Below are 11,858 nucleotides of genomic sequence, written 5' to 3' on the forward strand. Positions count from 1 at the left end.
AAGTAATTTTTTTGTTATTAATGTAAAACATTATCGTTTATACATATTGTCAGATGTAAAAAATCATTATGCTTATATTAAAATGAACACGTTTGTTTGAACAATGAGCTATCTATTAATAAAATAATTATTTATTTTTATCGTTAACTATTACATAAAAACATCGTCGTTTGTAAGTTTAACAGATCCCACATGGGAGACGGGAATGAGAAATGCTTCCCGTCCACGTTTATCTGATGGGGAGAAAATTCTATATCTTTATTTTCTAATGAAAGAATTCACCGCGACGAATCGAGGATCGAGGTCCATTGTGATCTCTGCTAGATAGAGAAGAACGTGGAGCGAGAAAGTAGCAAACCGGCGAACCCGGTAGAAGCTACAGTATGGGCCGTGCACAAACGGGGTGATTGGATCGCTGGGCACGGGCAGTCAGCTTCATCCAAGCATGGCCGACCAGATATGTGTACAAACCGATACAGTCAAACTATCTTAAAATAAATTGTTTTACATCCATTTATTCATCCACGGGAACAGATATTTAGATAAAGTCAATGCATACAGTGATTAAGGATGAGAGGCTGCGGAGAACGAACCAATCAGACGGAAGAGGGAACCCGGAACCGCACTTGCTTTTTCGCGAAAAGGAGAGTCAAGTTGTATAAATTTTTTTTTGTAGCAGATGTACCCGTACTTATGTTTACAAGAGCGAGCTCCGAGTATTTCAAGCAAAAACAAGTCACTGCTTACAAGAAACATGCGCACTACTCCAAAGTCCATGGCGCAATAACAACCCGTTTATACTGCAACACGGACGATCCAAAGCTGCAACGCATGCACGGCACCGTGTTTCTAGGAGAGTGGTGCTAGCAGAGAAAAGACAGAAAGGAAGCAACACATCGATACTGATTTCAGCGAGGAACAAATGTGTCGCACTCGTCGTTCGGACGACGTGCTACTACGTTGCATAGAAAACGCAGCCTTCGCACGTCGTTCTACGACGAAGCTGCTAATTAATTAAGCATCCTTTCAGGATGGTAAATATCCTCTTTGGAAGGAGAAAAAAAAAGCCTTTCCAGTCACGTTGATGCTTGCTGTCCAGTTTAAGAAATTGCTGCGCATGCCCAATTTGTACCGGCCGGGATCTCCATCCACGTCTCTAAAGCTGGCCTGCTGGTAATCTGATATTACTAGTACGTAGTACTTGTCATTTCTGGTGTCTGGTTGCATGAAATAAATTAGAACACGGGAATTCTCAGCATGCAGGAATGGAAAAATAAAAACAAATCGAGAATTATAATGTCCTAGCAACTCCGTCTTCTGGAACGGAAAACATAGGATAGAAAAACACGACGAAAAATGGTTGTTTCCGTTTAGTATATGAAAAAAAAACATAGGAACGCGCGGGAGACACTGTGCACAAACCAAGGCGTATAGCTGTGGGCGAAACGAAGAAATCCACCCGATCTGGCAGGCAGAGTGGGTGGCAGTGATTCCGGGAATGAATTATTGGCAGCAGTTGGTGGGGAAGCTCCTGCCGCCCTGCACTCTCGTTCCTGGCCAGAATGATGGAGCCAAGTAGGTCACACGTGACGTAACTTGTATTATTTAATTTTAGTTCATTATTAGCTCGTGAAGAATAAGCTGACGAAGCATCAAACTATTCTATTTCACGAACTAATAGGTGTTTGTTTGAGATTATAATCTGACAAGATTATATAATCTAACAAATTTTGAATCAAGTGCTGGTTCAAAATTCGTTGAATTGTATAATCTAGACAGATTATAATACCAAACAAACACCTCATAAATAAAGAAATAAAGAGTAAGGGATGAGTAGATTCGATAAACTAAATAAAAGAAGTGAGGGATGAGTGGATGACCGAATAAGTTCAGCTCCAAAAACAACTTCATGAGTTAATATTTTTTTGCCAAACGTCCATTTTTCAAAATAGCTTTTTATGCTCTCACAAATAAATAGAGAAAAGCCATGTATAAAACTGTTTTTTAAACAGTTTTTTTTTTAAAAAACAGCCTAGCTTCATCTAGAAAGCTGCTCGTGAAAAAACAACTTCAGTGATAAAACTAAGCTCTATCAAACAAGGTCTAACTCATTCCTCAAACCAAATAACCCTAACTCATTCCTCAAACCAATTAGCCCATAAGTGATTTTAGGACAAGTGAATCTGTTCTTTGCCCCATGCAAAGTTTTGGGAATGAGTTAGACATGTGATTTAGGACCAATGAAAAAAAAAACTCAGCTTGGAAGAATTCACAGGGCGTATCAGCACGTATGTCAATTCATAAAGCACAAGGTAAATGTGTCACTATTAACTGTATGCATCATTCAATCAACGCCTGAGACAAACTTCCGATGGAACCGATAACACTTCCTTATCTTCTCTTAACCTTATGTCTACTAGACAACAAAGAGACAATCAGCATTGATTAAACGCTCCAAGCACCATAGAACAAACAGAATCTTGCAGAGAAGTTGCATGTTGTATTATGTATTTATGGTCAATACGTTACAAGAAAGTATTATTGCAGAACGTGGACCCGAGTAAGAGTCCTTGCATTCCTCTATATAAGCTCCCAACCCTTCGGTGAGAGATTTAAAATTAATCATATATACAGTCGAAGCAACATCTATATCTACAGTTAACCTGACCTCAAAAAGCTTTAAAATTAATCATATAGTTACAGTAGCCAATAAACAAAGCCTCATCTTTGCATCATAGCCCATGATTGCAACTCATGGTTATGCTTGAAGCAAAATTGTGACCTTGTCTTCTGGCTCGATTTTCCTGATGACGCATGGCTAACAGTCGAAGCAACCATAACTTCAAGTGTGAACGAGAGCTGCATATTGAGATACAAAAACGATAAGCTTCTCAAGAAACCACATAAGGATTGTGGACTGAAAGCAAAGATGGAGATTCATAAATACACAGGAAAAGGAAATGTGAATCAAACTAGCACTAAGATATGCTTTGAAACATTGAGTTATATAGATGTAAAGTCACATTGACAAAAGCAAGTGGAGTAAAAGAAACTAGATGTCAAACTGTGGCTGCAGATCGATCCACATGTTAGTAGTGACAGTAGCTAGTAACCTGCAGTGCATAATAAATGCAAGACCAATAATACTCAAGAACTGACATGATTGCAATACAAATTGTTCTTTTTGTCTTGGTGATGGATAATGTCACAAAGGGCATATAAGAGGATATCTTTTGGTGTATGCTTTTTAAGGACGATGTAGCGCTAGTTGATAAAAGTCGGCTAGGAGTAAATAGAAAGCTAGAGTTGTGACAGGAGATTCCAGAGTCTAAAGGTTTTAGATTTAGTAGAACTAAAACCGAATATATATGAGATGTGATTTCGACACCACCAGAAACTGGAGGAAGGATATGTTAGTTTGGAAGGTCAAGTAATGGCTAGCAAGAACATCTTTAGATATTTAGGATCAATGTTATAGATAGACGAGGTATTAATGAAGATGTTAGTCATAGAATCAAAGTAAGGTGGATAAAGTGGCGTCAAGTATTTGGTGTTTTATATAATAAAAGAGTACCACAGAAGCTAAAAGACAAATTTTATACAACAACGATTCCTATGTTGTATGTTGTGGAATGTTGGCCTACAAAAAGGCAACATGTTCAGCAGATAAGCATTGCGGAAATTCATATGTTGTGTTGGATTTATAGCCATACAAGAAGGGGTCGAGTTCGAAACGATGAGATACTTAATAGGCTAGCGGTAGCACTAATTAAGGAAAACTTTATCCAACATATATTAAGATGGTTTGGACATGTCCAACGAAGACTTTCAAAGGCACCAGTGTGGCAGTGCATAGTGGGAGTTGATACGGAAAGAGGCAGTAAAATGAGACTTAAAATGATGAAATATACCTAAAGATTTAGCTTTAAATAGGAGTGCATGGAAAACAACTATCCATATGCCCGAACGGCTGAACCTTGACATGTGGTTTTTGTTGTGTTTTAACTCCGGCCTACCCTAACTTGTTTGGAACTAAAAGACTTTGTTGTTGTTGTTATAATATTAATATTTTAAACTAACTATCCATAGTCTTCACCGTTGAATAAGAGTTCTAACATTAAGAAAACAGTAAAATGCTATAGAGATAAAATATCAAGAAAACTTACCATGTGGCGATGGCGCAATTGAAGAGAACCTCGATGTTCTGCTATTCCATTTTTTCCTTTGGGGCATCGAATGTTGAGACACTGGTCATGGGGGTGAAGGTATTGACATCATTTGAGAAGTGGGTCCAGAGATTGCTTTTGGAAAATGAATGGGATTAGGTAAGGGGCGAGGAGGATCTATGTGAGCAGGCGGTGAATCTGCTGGATGAACGAGTTTTGGCAGGGAAGGCAAGATGGATGTCTTTGCTGAATGCATTAAGAGAGGTAACCAGGGGTCTTCAATAATGCAAGGAGGTTTTAATTTAACATTGAACTACCAACAGGAGAGGGATTACACCTAAAATATGGAAAACGAGGGTGTCTGTTCCATGAAGGGGCTAAAGCTGGACGAGGTAGTCTCCCTGCAGTGTAAGGGATGCTCCCAAACGATGATAACGACGGTGGCATGCTTGGAGAAAGTGACTGTGATGGCGATGGAGCCAGAGCCGAAGATGAACTAGGAGATAAATCGGAGATTTTGTGTTGTACGTACGATGACAGCTGAACACCCTTTACTTTACCAAATACAGAGTGATTAAGCCCAAGATTCTTCCCATCAGGTTTTCCGATTTACTGAGCTATTTGTTTCAATCTATCTGGTAAAAGATTGCTGCTTCCATCTAATACCGATGCCACAAATAGTTGCTGGAGCTTCAACTGAAGAACCAATCCCATTCCTGTCATGGGCATCATAGGGAGCGAGAGGCAACAGCCAGGCTGGGATAAGGCTAGAGAATAAGATTGAGATGAGCTGGGATAAGGCTAGAGAATAAGATTGAGATGAGAGAATTGTGGAGAGTTGGTTAGCAGCAGATAAGTCCAAGAAAGTAGTAGTTAGTTGAGAGTTTGTAGAAGTTGGTTAGCTATAGGGCTATTTATAAGCCGCATGGTAGCAGGGAATAAATCAAGCAAGATCATTATCAAACCAATCTCTCTCTCTTGCAATGACCCTCTCAAGCGCCTAGGGCTGCTACCCTAGAACCAAGCCTGTGGCAGAGGGATATAACCTCGCCGGAGAAGACAACTATACCCATGGACCGAAGGTCCATGACACCTGGTATCAGCTCCAGGTTATCCTCACCACCACCAGCCGCCCATCCCTCACCACCACCAGCCGCCGCGCCATCACCCGCCGCAACGCCCTCCCACCCGCCCTCTCCAACTCCAGATGCATTCACTCGGCTCGAAGAGAATTTTGGTCGTCTCGCAGAGAAGTGGGATCAGTTCGTTGTGATGTTCCACCGCTACAAGGAGAAAACAGAGAAGGAACTCCAAGCAGCGGTGCGGCTTCAGGCGGCAGCGCGAGGGTTCCTGGCACGCCGCCAGGTACAGTCCCTTCGTGGGAGAAGCACCTTGCTGTGGCCTCCAGGGCCACCCCATGGCCGTCATCACATGAGCAGGCCGTGGTGCGCCTGCAAGCCGCAGTGCGCGGCTTCCTTGTTAGGCGGGCGGTGCGGAAGCTGCACTTGCTGATCAGCTCATCGCTGCACCAACTCGTAGCCTGCGCGCCCAACCACCAGGTCTCGTCTATACTTTTTGAACCCCCTGCAGAAGTCAAGATCTGGGTATGCAGCCCCCCTGCACGGCCAAAGAGGGTCGTCTCCTTCATTCGGGCAACTGCCTTGGTGCTGGACAGACCCAACATAAGAACGAGCTGGTTCCTCCTTCACCTTTCATCCAACGTGAAGTCCGTAGTTCAGCTCTTTCCTTGGGATCCAGGAGGACATAGCTGCAGTTCAAATTTATATTTTAGTTCCACAATTATTTTGTATTTTCGTCTTAAATAATAAAGGTAAGCCGAGATGTAAAAGGCTTAACCTTAAGTCGTGTCAGGTAAGTCTATGGCAGCTCGAGGACGAGCTGGTCCTCAAGGGAGGGGGAGATGTCATGGGCATCATAGAGAGCGAGAGGCAACAACCAGACTGGGATAAGGCTAGAGAATAAGATTGAGATGAGCTGGGATAAGGCTAGAGAATAAGATTGAGATGAGAGAATTGTGGAGAGTTAGCAGCAGATAAGTCCAAGAAAGTAGGAGTTAGTTGAGAGTTTGTAGAAGTTGGTTAGCTATAGGGCTATTTATAAGCCGCATGGCAGCAGAGAATAAATCAAGCAAGATCATTATCAAACCAATCTCTCTCTCTTGCAATGACCCTCTCAAGCGCCTAGGGCTGCTACCCTAGAACCAAGCCTACGGCAGAGGGGTATAACCTCGCCGGAGAAGACAACTATCCCCATGGACCGAAGGTCCATGACAATTCCTGAATTGCAAATATATTTTCTGCAAATACGGCAATTAGTGAGAATTGAATTGGAGCTAACGGAGCACTTTAAATATGTCACTGCAACCTCAGTAGAAGAAACAAAACCATTAATACCTCATATGACCTTAAGTTCAATCCAAGTTTCAGCTGATCCTTGAGCTCTGTAAGATTACCCAAAATCTGATAAAATGGAGTTGTTCAACACAAAGTCGAATAGGGGGTCTGTGTTTGCCCATGTAAAACCAGACACTGCAGGAATGACTGTAACTCCTCCAGGAAATCTCAACAGCTCGAAACAACATGGATGCCCAAAAAGTGGTGTCAAGGATAGGTTCACTTGCTGGAGAATCATCTCTATTAAGGATGATCTCAACACACTTAGAGCTGGCAAACTTATTGAAGCATCTTTTGGATAAGGAAGAACACCAAAAACAACATGTGTGGAGTATTTAAAAGCTAATGGGTGCATTGAAACGATGATACCTGCAAAAAAACATATTATAAGCAGCAAACACTTCAGGCAAAAGAAATTTGAGGGAAAAAATAGGAAAGACAACAGGGAATAGGCACCTTGCTATTAGGTACACCAATCTCTTCAAATATGGCATTCCCTAGTTTGTCTATGTGAGAAGTAAGGAATGACACTGGCTTTTCCAAAGTGAAACCAACTTTGATTTCAGCTGAAACAGAGGAGATGATCTTTATCAACAGACATCATGATGCCTCATCAACATGTGACTGTAAGTGTTAAAAAGGGCAATACCCTAAAAGTACAAAAACATATAATAGCAATTTTTTTAAAAAACAAAGGCACACACAGGTTCTAGTGAATATTTTGTAGTCACAAAAGATAAATGAAATGTTTGATTGCATTATCTACCGAGACAGTGAGCTAGGAGGTAAATAAACATCTCAGCAAGACAGCAACAAACATGATGAATTCTCCATGAATAAAATAATGAGCTTCCTAAGAAAATTAATTGTGGGTTTCTGCTGATGGGAACATAAATAGGATATAAGCATTGACTTGATTATATTAACAGTGCCAGCAAAAAAAGGACTGGATCAGTAGTTCAAACAATTACGAGTAGTAAGAATATAAGACACACAGGTTTAAAACAAAAGCAGCCCTTTCATTCAAGATTGAAGGAGGGGCTTAACTCAGGCCTCCGCAGTCAGCACCCAGTAGGAATGGAAAAATGTAAACAATAGAGGACAGGAACAAGGGGTTGTTGGGAATTGGGATCCAGTGTCCCAAAATTGTAAACACATTAAATATACTATATATCAATAATTCAACAAAGAACCTTAAAATACATTTTGATCATGGTTTCAAAGGCGACTAACGGACTAAGCATCCAGGCGAGTACTGGGTCTGCCTGGACGCCTAGGTGACGACGTTGAAACAGGGATTCTAATATTAGATTTGGCTAGAAATATTTGGAATCCTGTTATCCTATCATCTAAAATCTCTTGAATTTAGAGGGGCTGGAAATTTAATAGGCGTGCTTAATATCCTATGTTTCTTGAATCTAATAATAATGTTGTGCTGAAGCAGACATGTTTGTCAATATCCACTCATCATGTATATACATCTACATCTAAGCATATCATAACATTTGGGACCTAGTTTTGAATAAAGTAAATTAAAATATGGATCTTACAAAGTACAATCCAAAACTGCTGTTATACTCCCTCCAGTCCAAAATACTGTCACATTTGACTTTCCATGTCCTATGATGTGTATCTTTGATCGCTAATTTCTTCTAGAACACATTCTTAAAATCCTTAAATTTTAAGAGTTTTGCAAGTATTTTGTATACAAATGTACATATATAACTTAGATATTTCCAAACTAAATAATGTGAAAGTTATTGATGTTTAGAGTTTAGTTTGATCAAACCTTGCCCTAAATGACATGTTTTCATGACTGGAGAGAGCACAAAAAATAATGCATCTAAGAGGACGAACACTACCCTAAAAAATTATATACTGCAGCACCAGAAAACATATGTTACATGCTACATACATAGACAGGAAGGTCTTCATATGTAATAACTTGATCCAACCATCAGGGTCTAACATTTTCAGAGACATCGAGTGAGAGAATTTCTGAAATTTGGGACCTAGTTCAAAATCATACGGATTCTAAAAGCCACCTTCTACCCAAAAAGGAGAAATTTGAATTTTTTAGACTCCAAACAATTCACATTTGTAACATCGACTTCAGAAAATAAGACTCAAAACACACCACACTTGATTTCAATGTCATCTTAGACTTTTTTTATCCTTCTGCGCCCTTCTGCCTTTTGCATCTATATCTTTTACATCTGTACGTACACACAGAAGAGCAAAAATGACAAAAATGAAAAATGACATTGAAATCAAGTGTGACATGTTTTAATGATTTAAGTCCTATTTTATAAAGTCAATGTTACGAGTGGTAAAAGCGTGAAGCGTATTGTTTGAAGCCCCAAAAATTAAAATTTCTCGGTGATCCCATGCTTCAGCATAATTCAGAACTTTAAAAGTACAATATGGATGAGCACAGAACTAACCAAGGCACACTCCCTGACAATTGCGCCCTGAGCATGACACGACCAAATTGACTATGAAATCATCCTAGCTCAACGGAGGTGGAATCGAAGAATCCAGCATCCATGCTGCCATCTCGTAAGCGGTAATCTGCCAATCGATCATATCGATCCGCCTCCCCACTACAACTAAAACTGAAACCACAACTTCCGAGCTGCCCCAACTAAACCCACGAATCCCCAAACCCTCGCACCAACGGCTATCACAACATAAGTCGCAAGAGTCCGAGAAAATACCAGCGAACACGTCGTGGTCGTCTGAGATGTACCCCTCCTGGCGCGAGGGCACGAGCAGGAACAGCGCCGGGATGAGCACCCCCACCGCGAGCAGGAGTGTGTCATGGACTCATGGCCGATACCTGGACGCGGGTGTGTGTGGCGTGCATAGCGTTGATTTGTATGAACCGCGTTCGCGTGTGGGCCGTGGAGGCTTGTGTGAGTGTGCCGTGGAAATGGGGCCAGCTTATTTTGACGTCTATAAAGGCTACTGTGTCGTGCTGTATTGAACAAGGGATGAAAATTGAAATAGAGAATATACCTTGCCATTTACCTAGAGTTGAGCGTTGTCTTCTCATCGGCAGGCCAGACCTCACGCCGTGGTTGCTCACCAACGGCCAAGGGGAACGACGAACGTGACAAGTGGTATCAGAGGCTCTCCGATCCTCGGCGGGGCGCGTGAGGGTCGCGTCCTCTTTGGCGGCGATTCCGTTCCAGCGACCTAGCTTACTCGTCTACCTCGGTGTCGACATCATCCCATGACGCAGTTGTGCTTCTCGACACGGAACTCCTCCTGCCGTCGGGATCGGAACAGGACCGGGACGGTCCTTGACGGGAGGTGTGCGAGGTACAAACAACCAACTCGATTCATTCTGTTCGCGATGGAAGAGTGGAGGAAGGAGGATGCAGGGCATTGGGATAGGGTGATGAACCGGTTGAATCGTTTGATTCAGAAGTTGGAAGTGGTGGATGACGTCCAGTAAACAATCCCGATTCAGTCGAGGTTAGCAACAGAGGTGGCAACAGAATGGACTGTGTTGGCACGCCAAATGAAGGAAACCAAGGCTAGGGATATGGAGATGTGGCCTGAGGAACAGGGTTGGTTGGATCCACGGCCTAGTGAACGAGGATGTCAGTGTGGGCTTGCTGCATCGGGTGTTGGAGGTATGGCCCCCTTTGGTGTTCGATGAAATGCCTCACAACAGCAGCGAGACTGTGGTTGTCCTGTTCCCTGAAGATTCAGATTCCTTGGTGTTCAGTGAAGTGGGCCTAAAAGTGGTATGGGATGAGGAGATGCATTCTGAAACTCACATGCATGAAGGTTTATTGAAGCGGCTTGCTCGAGGTGGAGAAGATTTAGAAGAATCGGCTAGCAAGGATGATCATGTTGAAGTTAAAGCTAGTAGGCCTGACCCACCAAGTGAGGCAACTGTGGTAGTTAAGAATGGTGGAAGTATGGATGAGCTTCTTCCTGCTAGTGCTGGCAGTGTGCTAGAGGATAGCCTGGAGAAGGAGCAGAACGTTGAAGATCAGGTTGCTGTTAGTAAAGTGGAAGATGTTGGCACAGAGGCTGAAAATGTTGATGCTACTAGAGCTGGCGGTATTCTCTCTCAAATATTGGCTCTAGAATCAAACGATGAATTTAATGGTGCAGGGAGCCTGGAGGTTGTGAAGCCGAACTTAAAGGAGTGGACAGAAGGCTTCTCTAGTGGTAGTAGCTCTCGAGACTTCATCAGTAGCGGGGTTGGGTAGATGATATTTGATGAATCTGATGCCGATGAGGATGAAGATGATGAGGAGAAAGTATTTGGTTCATCATACCTTTATTTGCAGCGTGATTTCAGCCCTGCTCGATCAAATTATTTTAGCCTTTTAAAGCTCGTAGCTACGGTTTACCCTACGGAAGAAAGGATAGGTGTAGAGTTGGAGATTGGACATGTGCAGAAAATGGCAGTTGCAAGCATTGGCAAACTTCTTGCAGACTCGGTATTGTCATCAGAGCAAATAGCTTGGAGTGGACTAGATAGTGTATCCATCTACTGTTCTGAAGTATTGTTGATGATTAGTGAAAGTCGCCTAGAGGGGGGTGAATAGGCAAATCTGAAATTTATAAACTTTAAGCACAACTACAAGCCGGGATTAGCGTTAGAAATAAAGTCGAGTCCGAAAGAGAGGGCAAAAACAAATCACAAGCAAATGAAGAGTGAGACACGGTGATTTGTTTTACCGAGGTTTGGTTCTTGCAAACCTACTCCCTGTTGAGGTGGTCACAAAGACCAAGTCTCTTTCAACCCTTTCCCTCTCTCAAACGGTCACTTAGACCGAGTGAGATTTTCTCCTCAATCAATTGGGACACTTAGTCCCCACAAGGACCACCACACAATTGGTGTCTCTTGCTTGATTACAAATGTCTTGGGAACAAGAAATGGGGAAGAAGAAAAGCGATCCAAGCGACAAGAACTTAAATGAACACAAATGTCTCTCTCGCAAGCCACTAAGTCTTTGGAATGTGTTTGGGACTTGGAGAGGATTTGATCTTTGCTTTTGTGTCTTGGAGTGAAGTCTAGAGCTCTTGTATTGAATGTGTTGGCTGAAAACTTGGATGCCTTGAAGTGTGGTGGTTGGGGGGTATTTATAGCCCCAACCACCAAAGTGGCCATTGGGGAGGCTTTCTGTCGACGGGCGCACCGGACACTGAGTTTTGTTTCTTTGAAGCCCAAGACACTAGGGATCTTCCCAAGAACTGACAAGTCCCTGATGTGCTCTTTCTATCAATTTTACACCCTTCCCAATCAGCATCT

At 42.3% G+C, this 11,858-nt stretch overlaps 1 protein-coding gene and 1 pseudogene across 1 annotated transcript; both read right to left on the reverse strand.

The window, feature by feature from the left end:
• Positions 1–1,026: 1,026 nt before the first annotated feature.
• Positions 1,027–4,961, reverse strand: LOC103632838 (proline-rich receptor-like protein kinase PERK9; annotated as a pseudogene).
• Positions 4,962–6,557: 1,596 nt separating this feature from the next.
• Positions 6,558–9,363, reverse strand: LOC100502116 (uncharacterized). Its single transcript, NM_001196619.1, has 3 exons — positions 9,298–9,363; positions 7,037–7,146; positions 6,558–6,949 (listed from the first exon to the last, which is right to left on the reverse strand). The coding sequence occupies exon 3, from the start codon at positions 6,933–6,935 to the stop codon at positions 6,636–6,638; it is 300 nt and encodes a 99-aa protein (NP_001183548.1). The 5' UTR covers positions 6,936–6,949; positions 7,037–7,146; positions 9,298–9,363; the 3' UTR covers positions 6,558–6,635.
• Positions 9,364–11,858: the final 2,495 nt, after the last annotated feature.

The sequence above is a fragment of the Zea mays genome, chromosome 7 (assembly GCF_902167145.1).
Source record: "Zea mays cultivar B73 chromosome 7, Zm-B73-REFERENCE-NAM-5.0, whole genome shotgun sequence".
Lineage (NCBI taxonomy): Eukaryota > Viridiplantae > Streptophyta > Magnoliopsida > Poales > Poaceae > Zea > Zea mays.